An 18,856-nucleotide genomic window follows, 5' to 3' on the forward strand; every position below is an offset into this window, starting at 1 on the left:
TGTGGGATGCAAATGCTCTCAAGCAGTCAAGACATTAAAAATATTACTGATATAGCAGTTGGATTATTTAAAAATGATGCTTACTAAAGGTTTATTAAACTTTAGTGAGAAATAGAAAATATATAAGATTAACATATTACCTTTATTAACATAGTACATGGTTTTTCATAACAAAATTGGAGATGAGAGAATGAGATTCTAGTATGTGTTTTGAGTGCTTTGCATCATAAAATCTCATAAGTACATTCAGACCATAAATGAAAATCTTTTTTTTTAATTCAACCAAAATATTTTCCATACATGCTCGTTAAAAAAAATAAAAAATAATAATAATAATAATAATTGAAAATCCCAGCCTAGCTCACATTTGAATTGGGAGTCTTTGACAGGCTGAAGGGATGAATTCAACACAAATGTTATCAGTGACAGTCTGTCAAAGTAAACATCTACACGAGGAGCATTGGATGTAAGAGCTCAAACCAAACGCCTGCAAAGTCTTCGCCTGGAGCAAATTTGCATTCTGATCAAGAAATGTCTTCGAATGTGGGAGGCGCTGGCAAACATCCTAGTTTATGAGCTGCCCGTCAGCTGAATGTGAAGCAGCGCATCGTTGCCATAGAAGGGGTAGGCGCGCAGAGAGGAGAAAAAGAAAGAGCGGAGAAGCCGCCTGTAAATGCACTGGAAGCCATTCAGAGACGGAGAGAGAAACAAAGGGAAGAAAACAGATTGTTGGTGGAAATGTGTTCAGTCTGGTGACACTTGCAGGGGCTGCTCCAGTGGATAAGGAAGTCAGGGGAAACTTTGGTTCTGTACTGGATTTTATTGTTTTCTGGTCCTTCTGTCAGGCTGAGGAGCGTTTTGTGGAGCCAAGATGAACCAAACTGCATCGGTGGCGCATCAGATAGACTCTCAGCCCCTAAGAGACAGCAAGGTATGGAGCATCTGCTCGTGTTGCGCCTCTTAACTTTTCACATTTGGGTTGCTGAGCTGGAAGTACTTTTTTTTGCCTTGGCTTTTAATTTAATATTTCCCCTCCAGCTATTTAATATTATGTTATTAAAGGGTTTTTAAAAGGTCATAATTCTTAGGGATATTGCTATTCTCTAACCCCTACATCTAATTTTATCTTCTTAACTGCTTATTTTTGTGATGTTTTAAATTTCTTGCCTTCTCGTACACTTTTGTCATGCAATTAAAGGGGCGGTGTTGTACAAAATCAACTATTTTTGAGCTTCACATCATGTTGTAATGTTACCTTTTCATCAAAAATATACCTGGAGCGTTGCTTTGATTCTTTCGTGCAGGTTTGAGAAATTCTTTAATCTTCCATGGGGAAACGTCTGGTTGGACCCAGCTTCGCCTCCCAAGCACAGCTCCTCTTTGGAGCCCCTTCAGACTAGCTAGCAGCAATTAGCCAACAGCTGGTGGAAAACATTTTTCAAGAGTTAACAGAGGAGCGATGTTGTGAGGTCTTCCTGAAGGCAGAGTTTCAGAAATAGCAGGATTTATTAAAGAAACAGAGGCCCAATTTCAAGACACACACACACACACATATATATATATATATATATATGAACAATTGAAATTAACAGTTAATTGATTGTGCTATAAAATGGCACTGTGTACCTGGAAAATACATAATACCGCCCCTTAAAAAAAAATCCTTTTCATTGAATTAATAAAAAGGTGTCAGAAGTATGGAACAATTCTCTGACAATTTAAAGCAAGGAGAACAGAGGTCTGGAGAAAAGATTTGGCAATAGTAAAAATAAGTTGTGCTTGTACAAATTGTAATTGTACTCTCGTTTGTGAAAAACAGAAGAGGATTGGTTGGAGGCTAATCTTCGACTTTTCTATCACCTCAAATCTCCCGTTTCTTCCTGGATTCTTGTTTTTATCAGCCCAATGTCAAACAAGACCAACTCTTGCAACATTTCGTATCTAAAATACAGAGCTTTTCTCAAGCGTGTACATTTTAAAACCAGTGAATCCCAAATTATTCAAAGCTACAGTTTGAACAAAAAGCTTAGCAGCACATAAAGCTCCTCCTTTAAATCTGAGGTATGGAAATTAAAGCTCTGCGAAAAGAGCTGTAAGGCTGCCTGAAAACACTGATATACTGGAGAAACCCGGTTTAACATGTACGTTGGTGTGATACATACCCTGACAAACACATTTTAGCAACAAAACCTGAATTCAATGTCATTTTTAAACTGCAAAATGACCTTATGTTTTGTCATTGAGGCAGAGAAACCTCAACAGAAAACTCTTTCAAACTAAAGTGCTTTACTGCAGCTTGCAGTTTATGCAAAGCGGTTTTTCAGTGTAAGCAGATCCTTAAGAAGTGAGGACTGACAGTGAGGCAAAGTCTAATCCTGCGTGCTGCTGCAGTCCCTCATCCGGACTAGTGTAATCTGACAGAAGGGAGCCTTGATAAGGGAAAACCAAACCCTCTAAAAAAAAAACAAACGTCACTTTACTGAGTAGTTCTTGTGATACAAGTGGGTTCGGATAGTGTATGCAAGGTTTACATGCTGTATAATGTTTGGAAGATTTTAATTTGAACTTTCCTACTGTAGCTGCTTGTTTCAGTGGTTCATTGGATGTCCCAATTGTACGTATTTCCTTTGGCTCCCTGTAGTTTTAAATATTGACTACAAAAATGTCCACTATAGACATTTTGCTACGTGACGTCTCACGCAAAAAAACTGCTCACCGATGATGTGTACCACTGGTTTTAGCTGTCCAGTTGTCAACATAACACACTAAATTGTAAATATGATATTAAAAAAAGGAAAAGAAAGACAGTGCTTTGCTACTAATTGTTGACACTATGACGACTAGATAACAATGTCCAAGGATATCACATTTCACAGGTCAGGAAAAAGCTTTAATTAAAAAAAACAATTATAGTGAGGGAGAGAGAAGTAGGTCAGCTATGCTAGCTTGACTTTGACAATTTTAACATGTAACTATGCTGTGGAATGTGGTGCGTTTCGGTTCAGTTGAAAAAATAAATTCGACTCAAACAACTCTCTGACTGATCATTAGTAGAGCAGGTTTCTAAATGAGCTAATCAACCACTGCTACGTTCAGATGATCACTTGTTAATAATTGCAAAATAAACATCAAGCCTGAAAACATAATACTGTAACAGATTGAATGTCCTGTTCTGTGTGTTTTTTGGTGTTGAATTCTGATACACTAGTAGAGCTCTGGTTAGTCAGTTGCTATGGCAACAAAGTTTGTGTGTAGCATTGCTGACACAGCGAGAAAAAAGAATACAAGTGGTTTTGAGTTATTCTACAATGATTTTCCTGTGTAATTCTCCCTTAGATGAGGCGCATTGCACTAAATTGAGTTGTTCTACTGCAGCAAGTAAAAGAATCGTCTTTTTGCACTCCAGCGTTGAGCGTATGTGAAATTTCTGGATGTAAACAATAACATGAGACGTGTCTATATTGCTGGAAGTGTTCACATCCATTAAATTCGGCTGATCCAGTCACTTCTGTAAAAGTCTATAAAATCTTGGAATGAAGCAATTGATTCCTTCGGGATCAACAAAGTAAACTATCAGTTCATTTTGTTGATAAGAAAAGTTGTGTGACATGGTCGCGATAGGACTTTGAGTGGGCAGCAGTATATTGTGGTTGTTTACTATTCTCATCAGAATAAACAGAAAGACACCCAGGCATATACTTCACTAATAACCAGCACAATGGTGAACAGATCTGGTTACATGTATACCAGAGCATAAAGACAGTTGAGTTCATGGATTAATTAGAGTGCAGACAGCAAAACTGGCCTTGTTGTCCAACATCGGTGTCTGACCTCGCTAATGGTCAAAAAGTCCCTTAAGCGCACACAACTTCAATTGGTGGAATGAAACAAAAACATAGACGGGAATAAAAATGTTACAGCAAAAAAGTGGGGCAGACATCATATTAAATCTACTGGATAAAGAATAAGATGCATTTATGTGCATATGTAAGTAAACAAGTGAATACTTTGTGTATTTGCAAAGTTAAAAATAAATAATAATAATATCAGAAGAAGGGAGCTTTGATTAGAGAATGAAGTTATGCAAGGAAGAATGTCAGTCCGTCGAGTGTTGCAGAGCGAACATGTTCAGAGCAGACATCGGGTTTAGGGCTAGTCTGTGTTAATGCCTGGGCTACAATAAAACCTAAAGAAAGGTTTATCATCTTCTCTGCGCCATTAGTCTCGTCTGCTTCCTTATTCTCAGTTGCTGCTATGATCATGTCGGCTGTTGCTAAGTAACTTGTTATTCTGGGACATTTTTATCATATATATCTCAGTTAAATCCCACTCGCTCAGGGTCAGAGGAGTGGGTGTGCTTGTTCAATGGAATTCGCTGTGAGTCAGTTGTCGGGAAAAAAAAAGAGAAAAAGAATCTCTTAAGAATGAAAAGACACTGAAATGTTTCTTTCATTTGGAGAGCCCGAGTCCGATAGACAACGTCCTTCCTTTAGAATATTTTTTGAGTATACAAAAACATGTTTAAAATACGTCCTTGTGCTCAAAGCTTTGATAAGAACGCTGAATACCTACAAAGGAAGATGTCAGGATAAATGGAAAGATTCAGAACATTTGGTCCACCTGCTGAGGTTCATTTGAGTTTCTTACACTTTCTTACTGCAAAGTGTAAGAAACTCCACTTTGTAGCCACTTTTTATCAAAGCTGTGATAAAAAAAAAAAGCAGACAAGAATCCAACACTTCTTATTGGCTTAAGACCAATTCCCTACCGAGGCCAGAAGTTGCGTCGCTATGATTCTGCGGCAGTTTTTAGATTCCTTTAACCATAAAATGAGTGAAAGTGTAATATTTTTTTATTTACGCCAATCCTGGATCCGCAGGTTGTCCCCGTGGACCAGAATTCAACAACTTTGTTGATTTGGCAGAAACAGACTTAGAGAACCAACTTGGACAGAACATATACAAGAAGTTAGTGAGGTTTAGGAGTGATTAAGAGAAGCATCAGGCTCAACGTTTGATCTTTTTCTGATAAGACTCTGACGACGGGCGAAAGTGAGCAGATTGCCGTCCTGCCGGGGTTCAGCCACCTCTGCTGTGCCTAACAACCGTCACAGCCACTGAATATTAACACTAACCCCACGTTGTCAACACCATCTGTTACCGTGGAGACGGGCATTGAAGGAAAACAAGTCCTTAGCATCAGAAATGGAGGGAAATGACTAATAAATCTTTGTTATCTTTATTAAACTCAACTGATATTTGACTTAAAGGCAACAAGGCTGTTATCTAGGCATCTTAAAAGTACATTTTTACGCATGCTTGGTCAGAAACTGCGTGTGACTTGTCATCTCACACAGTTTTTTGACCAAGTTCCGAACAATGTGATGCAACGTGTGATTTTAACACTAGAAACCAAAGAAAGGTGTCAACAAGGGAATCTGTGAACGGCTCACTGAGGGAGGGTGGTAACGTTTGGGCAGATTTATGAGAAACGAGCTCAAGTTGGAAATCGGCAATAATACAACTAGAAGAAGAAGACAGGAAGCACGCAAAAAAGGATAAAGGAAGCATACAAGCAAAGGGCTAAATGCAACAAGGAAAGAAGAACAGATATAAGCAAAGAGACGAAATAATTGAGATAGTACACAGAAGAAAAGGATAGAAACAAAGGAAAGACACATAAATAAATAAATAAATAAATAAGGGTATAAGAAAGAAAATGAATGGTAGGAGATAAAAAAAGGATGAAAGGAGGAAGAAACAAAGGAGACAAGAAGTGAAAAGGACAGAATGTAAGGAAATTAATTTACAATCTGGAATAAGGCCGTAACATAGGAAATGTGGATTTAGTGTATATATTCCCTCTTGTTTTTCTTAATCTACAGTTATTCAGCTTGGAAAATGCAGAAATCGATTACCAGAACCTAAGATTCCTCAGTTTACATGAGGCATCAAATTTCACTTCCGGGATTCCTTCGTTGTTTGGAAAAATATACAATTTTATGAAATATTTCCTAGATTATGATTAACATGTAAGAAGAAAACAGAGTACAAAAAAGTATATATTTTTTATTTACATTTTGATACATTCATCATAATGTAAGAGATATAGAAATAATGGTGCACATGTAAAACTACAATGTTTCTAATAATTTAGTACCTGGTAAATTTGCACACTGAGAGACCAAACAATTAAAGATTGTAACATATTTCATTGTGTATATTGCTATGTTTAGGTTTTGTCACCAGAGGGCAGCATTGCACAAGTGTTTTTCTTTTCATTTGCTGTCAAATCAACAAAGTGGATATGAAATATATACAAGTAGGACCTAAAATTAAAGCAAAAACAGTTTTCTTTCCAAAACAATGAAACATAGAAACTAAAGGCCTTTAATCTCTAATGTGTCCCATTCATCTTTTTTCATTCTAGCGTTTGCTGATGAAAGCGTCCACACTGGTCTAGTCTCAGGCTGCTTGTTTACTCAGACGCGGTTTTATTTTTGTTACAGTGAGTCACAGCGTGGCCCACTCGGCGCCACGCACCACCTCAGGAATCATCTCAGGTTAGAGGCGGCTCTCAAACACAATTGCCCAGATGAAGGTCATTGCTACGGAGGCTGCAGGCCGCAGGCTGCTCTGGGCCTGTACATCCCAGCACAGTGATGGGAGGCAGCCAGCATAGCTAAACAGCACACGTAGCATACGGAAGATTCAAGGAGAGATCTGGCTGCGTTTGCATACCAGAGCGGAAATACAGGGAATGTACCCAACACTATGTTACTAACATTTACTCTCTCCTGCCGTCACACAAGTTAAGCTGTGTGACGTCACATTCCTGATCCGAAGAGTTTGATGTGATATTGGTCTGACCTTTGCAGCTGTAGCAGCTCATCATCTACTGAAGATAAACACCACAAAGACACATGAACCTTTCAGAGACGGACCTGATGAAAGGATGAACGGATGGAATGTTTCTAATCATTTAGTCTCTGGTGATTATGCAAATTAAGATGACCAAGTCCATCCATCCATCCATGGACGAAGAAAGAAAATGAATGGTAGGAGATAAACAAAAAGGATGAAAGGAGGAAGAAACAAAGGAGACAAGAAGTGAGAAGGACAGAATGTAAGGAAATCAATTTACAATCTGGAATAAGGCCGTAACATAGGAAATATGGATTCAGTGTATATATTCCCTCTTGTTTTTCTTAATCTACAGTTATTCAGTTTGGAAAATGCAGAAATCGATTACCAGAACCTAAGATTCCTCAGTTTACATGAGGCATCAAATTTCACTTCCGGGATTCCTTCGTTGTTTGGAAAAATATAAAATTTGATGAAATATTTCCTAGATTATAATTAACATGTACAGTAAGTGCAGTTATGTTTGTAGTACATAACTGCACTACAAACTTACCTAAAACCATAGCCGTCCAAATAACACTAACATATTTTAACCTGGAGTCTGTTTTGGAACATAACGTTTGAGAAGACGGTCTCTAAGGGATTTAGATTCATGCGCAACACCTAAAACTGGCTGGTGCGCTTTTAATGTTCATTATATTGCATTTCTGTGAGCAATTCTGCAGCTAATGCCCATCATTTACACTTTCCCCAACCATGTCAGAACATAGAAAGTTTTGTCCTTGATGAGATGCCTTGAGTAGCATGAGTTACAACAATTAAGTTCCATCTGGGATTAGGAAAGTATTTTTTGAACGGAGTTAAATTATTTTCCTGCTATAACTACACACACTGATCTCTGATTGTGCCATTTTGAAACTGTAGGCAATCAGTTCATCTCTCCTCCAATACAGATTGGGTATTATTATTTGCATTTTATCAGTTTGAACATTTGATTGTCTAAAGGAAGAAGATTACGCATTGCACTTGTTCAGTTGATCACCAGCGGTTGTGTTGGTCCAGGATGCAGCAAAATAACCCCAACTAGAAAATTCCTGAAGAAATTGACCCGGGGCCTGCCAAAGTGCCCGTCGGTTTGGACCCAGCGTTCTGATGCTAAAAATTAGCATCAATGCTAAAGAAAGCTGCAATCATATGAGCAGAATGACAAGAATGTTTACTAACATGGACTTGCACCATTCAGTATGATAAAGTAAGTGTATCAGCTAAAATTAGCAAAAATGCTAATGTTAGTTTGAATGCTGTGAAGGATGTGGGTCATCACTAGCATGTTGTCTGTACTTTACTTACTGCATTCAGTATACTAAACATGGCTAATAAGTAAGAACAATTGCTAATAGCTTATTTAAGCTAAAAGGCTAATGCTAACTGCCTTGCTGTGCAAGGCAGTTCCCTAACCTGAGAGAAAAAAGATTAGGAGCTACATTGGAGATAGGAAACAATTTGTAGAATTAGATGGTCAGAAATCAGATGTACTCAACATAACCTGTGGAGTTCCGCAGGGATCAGTTTTGGGACCCAAATTGTTCATTTTGTATATAAATGACATAGTTAAAATATCAAATCTTATAAAATATATTATATTTGCAGATGATACAAGTATCTTCTGTACCGGAGAAAACATTCAACAACTCTCTAAAGTGATCAACACAGAAATAGAAAAATTACAGCATTGGCTCAAAAACAATAAATTATTTGTAAATTTAGATAAAACCAAATTTATGATATTCGGAAACAATAAAAAACAGGAAAATAATCCAATTAAAATATCAATTGACAGTGTTAATTTAGAAGAAGTACATGAAATAAAATTCTTGGGTGTCACATTAGATAATAAATTCAGCTGGAAACCACACATCGGACAAGTAAAATCTAAAATAGCCAAGAGTGTTGCTGTTATAAGAAGAATTAACTTCGTACTAGACTATAAATCTTTGTTTATTCTATATAATACACTCATTGCACCACACCTGACATATTGTGTGGAAGTCTGGGGGAATACATACAAAACAAATTTACAGCAATTATACCTCTTACAAAAACAATCCATCCGAATATTACATAAAGTGGGATACTGGGAACACACAAACCAGTTATTTATTAAATCAAATATACTGAAATTCTGGGACCTGGTAACATTTAAAACGACACAATTCATGTTTAAGGTCAGACATCAAAAACTTCCACACAGTATACAGGAAATGTTTGCTGACAGAGAGGGTGGGTATTATCTAAGAGGTGAAGGATATTTTAAAAAACAACATATTAGAACAACAAGGAAGAGTTTTTGTTTATCTGTGTGTGGAGTAAATGTCTGGAATGGATTGAATGATGAGTTAAAACAAATTACAAATGTAAACCAATTTAAAAAGCTGATTAAAGCAGAGCTCATTTCAAAATATGCTGTATAAGATGTTTAATATCCAATAGGCTATAATGTAATTGATGATATAAATAGTACTTAAAATAATTTTGTATAGTTATACATGATGGAAAAATGGAAAAAAATTTCTTTTTGATGTTATGACAGTTCATTGTAAATACATTGACAAGTAGGAAAGGGGCAGGACATTATAAGATGTATCTTCTACCTGCTCCTTTTCGAACAGAAAAATTTTGCATGTCACATGGGCATAATAATTTGTTTCATATTTTATTTCTTAAGTTGTTTCATTCCATTTATTTATTTTATTTTCTTTTTGATTGTTTTAAAGTCTGTTCGAAATAAATAAATAAATAAAAAAAAAAAGATAATGCAGGCTAATATTATTGCACCGCCTGATGGGGATATTTAAGCTTTTATTTTGAAAAAAAACCGTAAGCTTCTTATTAAATGGAAACAGTAATCCAATGTCTAACAGTGGTTTGTTTAAACCAGTCACATAAAGCCCAAAATAGCAATTACTTGATATAAAAAAGGTCAAGGCTTTTAATTTTCAAATTTTCAGTAAGCCAAACTAATTCCATGTGTAACAGTGATTGGGTTAAATCAGTTATAAAAAGCCCAAAACACAAGTAGTTCTAAAGGCCAGTTCAGTCCTCCTCTTTAGTAACTGACAGTTCCGCCATGTTGTAGTTCTTACATTTAGCTCTGACCTCTTTTGTAGGCACTGAGTGTTCCGCCATGTTGTAGTTCTAACCTTCAGTCATTGTAGTTCTAAAGAGCAGTTCAGCTGTCATGTGAGTGAGACACAGAGAGAGAGACAGAATTGTAACTGTTTGAAGCAGTTAGTTTTTCTGAACAAAGCAGGACGAACATATCTTTCTCTAAATGCTGTCAATAGCATGTGGGATATCATTAGAATGTTGTCTGTAATTGACTTACTGCACTCAGTATATTAAACATGGCTAATAAGTAAGAAAATAGCTAATAGCTTATTTAAGGTAAAATAAGCTATTAACCAGCCTGCGTTATCTTCACCACCCTTTTCTCAAATTTGCTTGTCTCAAATTTTTATTATTCAGAAATTAGTAAACAGATCTACTAAAAATACAAATTTGATGAAATGATGAAAAGAGAAAGCAAACAAGAAGTTCATTAGCACTAGAACAAGGCAGTTCTAATGCTAATGAACTGCTTTGCTGTGCAAGGCAGTTCCCTAACCTGAGAGAAAAATATTATGCAGGCTAATATTATTGCACTGTCTATGGTGGTGCATTAACCTGAGGGGGATATTGAGGCTTTTATTTTGAAAAAAAAAACATAAGCTTCATATTAAATGACCACACTAATTAAAATGTCTAACAGTGTTTGGGTTAAATCAGTTATTTACTGCCAAAACAGCCAGCAGTTCTAAATGGCAGCTCAGCCCTCTGTTTTAACAGTGTTAGTTTGAACTACAGTGATGCGTTTTTGTAGTCCTAACCAGCAGCCAATCGCCTCCTGTGTTCCGTTGCTATGGTTATCAATCCTTTGCTAACTGTCATGTGTGTGTGAGAGACAGAGAGGTGGAGAAAGAATTCTATCTTTGTGAGACACCCAGTCAGTTTATATGGAAAAAGCAGCCTGAACAACTCCTTCCCATTCAGGAACCAAGAGACGTATTCGAAAACAGTTTGAAGCGTATGAGAGGACTATTTGTCGTCTCCCATAGTACCGCGATTCATATTTGTAGCTCACTCACAGTAACTGCAGTGATGAGAGAAAGATGGTGTGTGCAGAGCTCTGAAATTTTCCAGTAATACATGGAAGTGAATCTGGGAGATTTGTCAGTTACCCTGGCGCATGATTTTGCTCTGAAGCACCTTGACAGAAAGCCGTAAGCCCTAGAGAAATTTCGAAAACATTTTACGGGAGCAGGCATTCGTATCAATGTCATGACAGAGTTTGATACCAATCGGACGATATTTGTGGGACGGCGATTTCAAAATTGTTTTGGGGTCAAAAATTCGCTTCATTTTTCACTCTAATGGAGCAGCAGTTGGTTTCAGTTACACTCTGCGTTTCGGCAGTTGGAAATTTTGCTCGTTTTTCGCATTTTACGTCGCCATCGTAAGTCCGAATCCCAATAAAAATAATAACGCTCGATGACGTGCGGCTCCCGTCATCGAGCCGCACGTTTTGATACCACTTTTGTGGGTGGGCTCGCAGCGGTACGAGCCACATTAACAGTGACGGAAGAAGATGTTAAGAATTTCTCCGCAAGTCAGTCACTGCTCTCCTGATGGATTGCTATGGGCAGGCCCCAATTACAATATAAAATGTCTGTTGTGTTTCACAGTGAATGTTTTAGGTCCTGCCTATTAATGGCAATCAATCATCAAGTTTCAGGGCTGATGGAGGACACAAGGCAGTGGCCATTTTGAAGTTGGACAGTTTAACAGCTTTTGTGCTGTTTAACACCTGGGAATAATTTGAGCTTTTGACGTTGGGTTTTTTTCGTGCTGCATGAGGCATGCTTTTTGTAGCCACTGTGCTAACCGATGCCTCCAAACAAATGTTGACATCTCAGGAACCTTAAAAAGTTTGGATTTCATTCACCCACCGATTTTCATCAGAGGGAATAGGGGAACATTTCTGTCTTTTTCAACTCCTCCCGACTCAGAGGGACTTGGAGGCCGGTCCCGACTCGGAGGCCGGTCCAGACTCGGAGGCCGGTCCTGACTCAGAGGGACTTGGAGTCCAGTCCCGATTCGGAGGACGGTCCCAACTCAGAAACCGGTCCCAACTCGGAGGACGGTCATTACTCAGAGGCAGGTCCCGACTCGGAGGACAGGCCCGACTTGGAATCAGGGCCCGATTCAGAGGCAGGTCCCGACTCAGAGGCATGGCCCAAGGTAGAGAGACTCGAAGGCCGGTCCCGATTCAGGACATTCCAAACTCAGAGACCGGTCCTGACTCGAAGGGACTCAGAGACCGGTCCTGACTCGGAGGACGTTGCCAACTCGAATGACGGTCCCGATTCAGAGGGACTTGGAGGCCAGTCCCGACTCCGATGAAGGGCCCAATTCGGCGGACCGTCCCGACTCGAAGGCAGGTCCTGACTCGGAGGACGGTCCCCTGTTAAAGGGTTCTTGCCTCTGAATGTCTGAATCATCTCCACAACAGAGCATGTTGTGGTTCTGGTTCCACGTGTCCCAGACTCTCTCTGTTACAGTACAGCTCAGTTTTCTCTCTAATTTTTCTTCTTCTTTCTTACCCCATTATTGGTTTCAGTTGTCCTTTGGTCCTCTAATGTTTCCCCTGTCTATTTAAGATCACCTGTGTGTTATGTTAGGTGCTGGATCCTATGTTTGCTCTCCTGATCTGTACTCTGTTGAGCTCTGTTGAGTCTGACCGGTTTGATGATTCAATGTCTTCCAAATGTCTTCCAAAACTAGATCACAATGTTCATATGTGTAGTCTTCATTTATTTCCTAGTCTACTGACTCAAAAACGTCCAAAACAGTATCACCAATGTAGGGTCTTCATTTCTGTCATAGTCCTCAATGTCTATCGATTCAGGATCTTCCAAAATTGTGTCACCGATGTTCACGTGTCGGGTCTTCATTGGTGTTGTCTTCTCTTTCAGGATTGTCTGGTTTGTGACTTTTCAAAACAGAATTACAAGTACCCACCTTTATGTTGTTTCCACTTCCACACTTGCCTTTGTACATACGATAGTTCCAGACAGTCCCGACTCAGAGGCCAGTCCCGAGCCAGGGGCCGGTCCCTAGTCAGGTGCCGGCCCCGAGTCAGAGGCTGGCCCCGACTGAGAGGCCGGCCCAGACTCAGAGGCCGGTCCCGAGCCAGGGGCCGGTCCCGAGTCAGAGGCCGGTCCCGACTGAGATGCCGGTCCCGAGTCAGAGGCCGGCCACGACTGAGATGCCGGTCCCGAGTCAGAGGCCGGCCACGACTGAGAGGCCGGTCCCGAGCCAGGGGCCGGTCCCGAGTCAGAGGCCAGTACCGACTGAGATGCCGGTCCCGAGTCAGAGGCCGGTCCCGACTGAGATGCCGGTCCCGAGTCAGAGGCCGGTCCCGACTGAGATGCCGTTCCCGAGTCAGAGGCCAGCCACGACTGAGAGGCCGGTCCCGAGTCAGAGGCTGGTTCCGACTGAGATGCTGGTCCCGAGTCAGAGGCCGGTCCCGACTGAGATGCCGTTCCCGAGTCAGAGGCCGGTCCCGACTCAGAGGCCGGTCCCGACTCAGAGGCCGGTCCTGAGTCAGAAGCAGGGCGAGGCTCAACGTTTGGTCCATTGTTAAAAAGTTCTTGGCTCTGTCTGAATCCTCTCCACAGTAGATCTATAACTAGACTTGTAAATCAGTTGCAAAAGAATTCTTTCCACCATATTTCTCCTTTCATGTTCGGTTCCCAGTTTGAATCCCATCTTGTTCTCGTCCCTCAAAAATTGTTCCGGATCCATGACTGCCTCAGTATAAGCCTCACTCATGCAATTTTCATGAGAATACAAGTCCTCATTAGGAAAAAAAGTCTTTATCTTTCTTTTTGTAGGTGTAAACATTTCCTTGTAGGAACAGGATTCTCCAAGTGGCGTTTGAATTTTTTCACAATTACTGTGTGTCCTTCCGGGTAGTCGAGAAGTGCAATCAAATTCAGTCCAGAAGCAAAGTGGAATGCATCTCTCGCAATGCTCTGGAAAATCCTTTCGCTGATTTTTTGCTAGTTTTTGCGGCGCTAGTGGCTCGTATTTTTTAGACAGTAGGCAGACAGGAAGGAGGGTGAGGAGAGGGGGGAAGACATGCGGCAAAGGTCGTCGGGACCGGGAGTCGAACCAACGACGTCCGCGTCGAGGACCAAGGCCTCCAAACGTGGGGCGTGCTAACCCCCTGCGCCACCTCAACACGCCCCTATAATATTCAGCTTTTTATGAATTTTTCACCCAGTGGGGGAAACCGCTCCATCCTGTGGCAGAATTGAGAACTAGAAAATTCCTGAAGAAATTTAACCGGGGCCTGCTAAAGTGTGCCCGTCGGTTTGGACCCAGCGTTCTGATGCTGAAAAACATGGACTTGCACCATTGAGTATGTTAAAGTAAGTGTATCAGCTGAAATTAGCCAAAATGCTAATGTTAACATGAATGCTGTCAGTAGCATGTGGGGCATCACTAGCATGTTGTCTGTACTTTACTTACTCCATTTGGTATACTAAACATGGCTAATAAGTAAGAAAATTAGCTAATAGCTTATTTAAGCTAGTCCTGGTTCTGGTCCAGGACTTTCTGATGTTCTCTTTGGCTTCCTCCCACAGTCCAAAAAGCATGGCTGTTAGTTCAACTGGTCTCTTAAATTGCCCCTAGTCTTTTGTTGCGTCTGTCACAACTTTTTTGGAACGTGTTGCAGGCATCAAATCCCAAAATGAGTGGATATTTGCAAAACCACAAAAAAACATTAAACATCTGGTCTTTGTAGATAATTCAAATGAATTTAGGTCGGAAACAGAATCTTCAAACTCTGTTTTTACGTTTTCCACAATGTCCTAATTTCACTGTACCTGGAGTTGTAGTATGTGTCGACAGTTGTGCTGTTACAAAACAAAATATGGAAAAGCAAAAGCAATAAACAGCTGTACCTGAACTCCTCTGTTGCCTTTTAGCACAGAAAAGGAAGTTAATTTACTACAATGCCAACCATAATCGCCTTGACACAGATTAGTCTATCAGACTGATGTCAAGTGAAACTGGGTTGACTGATTTTACGTGTGAATGACACCATTTTTTTTTTTGGTGCACACACGTGTGTGCTAAGCTTCTGTTTATCCTGAAGACCAAAAGACACACGTCCTTTTGGCAAGAACAAGACAAAAGACAAAAGTCAGAAGTCCGTCTTCGGTTGGACTCAAGTGGAAAGAACACCAGGCACTTTTGGGCAAAGTTACGTGGAATCAGGTGACAGGAGGCGGTGATCTGTCTGGATTTCAGGATAAACCATGGACCAAGAGCTCAGGTTTATAGAGGTGAGATTTTACGGTGGTTCTACTGTTTCACTTACAGCATCGTGCGTGCTTACAACATTTTGTACACGTCAACTCCAGTCGATTAAGCATTGCTGGTTTTGAATTCAACAAACGTGTTGAGACCATTCTCAAGACTCCTTTGCGTTGGAAATTCCCAGCAGGACTAACTACATTCAGGGAGGCGGGAAGCTCTAAAAAGCTGAAATAGTTTCCTCTGGGACTCAAAGTGTGTCAGGCTGTGTTTGTTTGAGATGCGAGCGGAGGATCTTAGGACTCAAGGAGGAAGGAAATGAGGGAAGGATCACTGAAGCATGGAAGGGAAGGTTGGTGGGACACAAAAAAGGGGGGCAGACATCAGGAAGGAAGGATATATACAAGGACAAAGACGGCAGGAAAGAAGGGAGAGGGCAGAAGAAAAATCTACAAACACTAATATTTATTAATTTTATTAATCATCATTAACCAAGTAATAAGTGGAAAAGTTTTAAGTGGTTTCTCTGTAAAGCATCATTGGTTGGAAGTGCATTTTGTTGCCTGCCATTTGTGATGTAAGAATTATAAAGTGTTTCATATTTCAGTTTGAGTGGTTTTCATTAGAGTATGAAAAAAACACTTGTATTTCCATATTTTCTCCCCTCATTCTTTATGCCTGAAAGTTGAGACTAAGATTTGGAATTTGACTGAGCTTTTTGCCGGTAGTGCTGATATTTGTGTTTCCTTAATACAGGTGTAAAAAAAAAGAAGACTCCTGCAGTTAGAGCTGGGTACTGAAGGAAGGAGACTTTGTTTGAATGTGAAAATTGCAGATGATTTTGCCTTCAGTTAATTGTCTCCCCTTGTGATTAGCCCAGCAGAGCCTCAGACCAGTTAATGGGTCAATAAATCAACACTGACCCACTTTTTCCCAAGGTTAAGGTTCCGCTTCATCACCCAAACAGCAGCTATTTATTCCATTACTGGAATAGTTTTGCTTCAGTTAATCAATGCAAGAAACTAAAAATTTATTTTTTGATGGTTTAAATTGTAAATAAGCAAAATATACTAAAAGCTCAACTGTCTATAGAAGAGAGAGGGAACAATTATTTTATGTAGGCTTTTCCTGATGTTCTGAAAAGGAAAAAAAAATAAAAAATTGTAACCAAATTTGAGCGGTAATATTATGTAATCTCTGTGCATAAATTAAAAAAAAAGTGCCTCACTTCTGTTTTGATCTACACTCCCCCTCATGGTGTGTTATCTTCATTTGAGTTGGAACAAAGAAGCTTTAAAATAGGTATGAATACTTCTAGAGGAAGATCTGTATCTTATAAAATCTACTTTGCGTTGGTCCAGCACATACAATCCCACTAAGATATAATGAAGTTTCTGATTGCAACTTGAAGAAAAAATGTCAACGCATTCATACGCAATTATGTGAATTACCTAAAATATTCAAAATCATACATACGTTACATATTTATTGATGCTTTACACAGAAATAAGACTTTCGGAGGTCTTTTAGTGCATCTTAACCAAAGAAAAACTAAAAAAAGAAAAAGTCACAAAGTGAAATATATTTTAGGACTCATTTTTATTCCTACACTTATAATATTTTGTGCTTAAACAGCTAAGCTTTTTTCTTCTTCCATCTTTCAAATAAATCAAAGCAAACCCCTCAGTAGCCAGCAAAGTCTTCACATCCTCAGAAAAGGACTGGAAGGCCAAGAATCTTTTGAGTTAATTAACCAGCTTCCTTATCACCAAAACAGTACTCAGTGGGTCCAAGATCAGAGCCCTGTGGGTTTCCACCCAGACAGCAGGTTAATTGCCTTCACCTCATGCCCAGGTGTAAATCAGCTTTGGTTAGACAGCAGCTCCTATAAGTTCTGTGTTTCTATCTTATGTATGCCATTGATGTTTCTTTGGTTTTAAGTAGAGCTCTTTCTTAAAAGTCCAGACTTCAAGGCAAATAGGCACTGAAGGTTTGAAAGTTGCACATCAGGAGGCTATGAAGCTCTTAATAAGAAAAGCAACATGTAGCGGCGATAACCTAAAATGTTCTGTTTTGCAGCTTGTAAAGCAGATTAATGAAAGTTGCAGCAATATGCATCGACGAGAACACGGAGCTGCGCAATAACGGCTGAAGCAAAGATGCGACAGTAAAGCTTTTGGTGCGACGGCTGCTGGGGGATCGGGCGCCTTTGGGATGCGGTGAACTTCCAAATCACCAGGAAAGGTCATCGAAAGAGAGATAGAGATCATTTCCATCTGGTTTCTTATTCCGTCTGTTGAATATTTAATGGCGAAAGGAAGAAAGTCCAACATAAGCTTTGAGGATCTTTGCCTCCTACACTTTTTTCCTTTCTTTCTTCTTCTATCACCTTCACTTTCTGTTGCTGTTTGCTTTCATTCTCCTGAATTTTTGAAGCGTCTTTACATTCTCTCTCTTCATCTGACTATGCTGCTCATTCGCTTTCAAGACTCATCTGGGTTGCAGAAAAAGGTTACTTCCTATGGAAGCACTCATGTTGAGCAAAGTTTGAGTAAATTTACACTCCTAGTCCAGTAGGTGGCAATAAAGTAGCTTGTATTTTTAGTAGCATCTATTTTCAACTTGTTAACTTTTACTGTATGCGTGGTCCAACAATTTTACAAGTTGTATTCCCCCCCCTGGTTTTGGGAACTTAAGAGTTGACGGAACACCCTCGTCACTTCCCCACTGTCCGACCGTGACATTTGCCGCGGTCTACTTAGGCGTAGCGCCACAACCGCTCAGGTTAAAGTTTAAGCTAGCTATTTTATCCTTTTCTCGTTCCCTTGTCTTCCTGCTTTTTCTGCCTGCTTGTGTCATTAGTGGCATGTTTGTTGGTGGCTCACACTGTTTCATTTCTAGCATAATGCTGGGCAACACAAAACTGGTAGACGCCAAGACGGTACGCATGCATTGGTTGTGAAGTTTGGGCTGTGTGAATAGAGAGGTGAATTCCGTCGCTAATAAACAGAGTTCAGCTGTTCAACAAAATTCAGACTGGTAAGAGAATTTTTTTCCAAGTGGGAAGTGTTATGAAAAAAAAAAACGTCAGGCCACATCAAAATAAGAAAATTATCAAAGTATGACCATTTCAAACAGTTTATTGGGAATTCCAGCAAGTGAGAGCAATGAGATTCTGAAGACGGAGCTGTTCTGCCAGACCGACCTCAAACACTCATATTTATAACCAAGTTATTTAGAGAATGTGGTTTCTTCTCACTCAAGGCAATTGTTATTCATGAGATCAGAGTATTCTGTTTTAAGAAAGAGGTAGAAACTTAATTTAAACGAGCTTGTTTTACAAAAGCAAAAGCATTTTCCACGACAGAAGTACTTGCATAAGTGAAATTTGTATGTTAACAAAAGTTCTGACTTCATTTTGTCTTGCTTTGCTGACAAAGATCAGATGTTGGCAACAACTATTTACAAGTGCGGGCAGCACTGTTTGCAAGAAGGTTGTTGGTTCAAGTTCCTGCCCAGGAAGACTTACTGTATGTTGTTTGTGTTATCGTTCGTAATGCTAGGTCAGT

At 39.7% G+C, this 18,856-nt stretch overlaps 1 protein-coding gene and 1 long non-coding RNA gene across 2 annotated transcripts in view; both read left to right on the top strand.

The window, feature by feature from the left end:
- The first annotated feature begins 477 nt into the window (after positions 1–477).
- LOC114140832 (inactive dipeptidyl peptidase 10-like) overlaps positions 478–18,856 on the top strand; it is a 58,879-nt gene continuing 40,500 nt past the window's right edge. Inside the window, exon 1 of the mRNA XM_028011085.1 lies at positions 478–931. Within this exon, the coding sequence (XP_027866886.1) occupies positions 872–931 (60 nt within the window). The 5' untranslated portion in view covers positions 478–871. The remainder of the gene's footprint in view (positions 932–18,856) is intronic.
- On the top strand, positions 3,867–9,997 carry LOC114140833 (uncharacterized). Its single transcript, XR_003594700.1, has 3 exons — positions 3,867–3,877; positions 5,418–5,423; positions 9,876–9,997. It is a non-coding gene; the product is annotated as an uncharacterized LOC114140833 (long non-coding RNA).

The sequence above is a fragment of the Xiphophorus couchianus genome, chromosome 24 (genome assembly GCF_001444195.1).
Source record: "Xiphophorus couchianus chromosome 24, X_couchianus-1.0, whole genome shotgun sequence".
Taxonomy (NCBI): domain Eukaryota; kingdom Metazoa; phylum Chordata; class Actinopteri; order Cyprinodontiformes; family Poeciliidae; genus Xiphophorus; species Xiphophorus couchianus.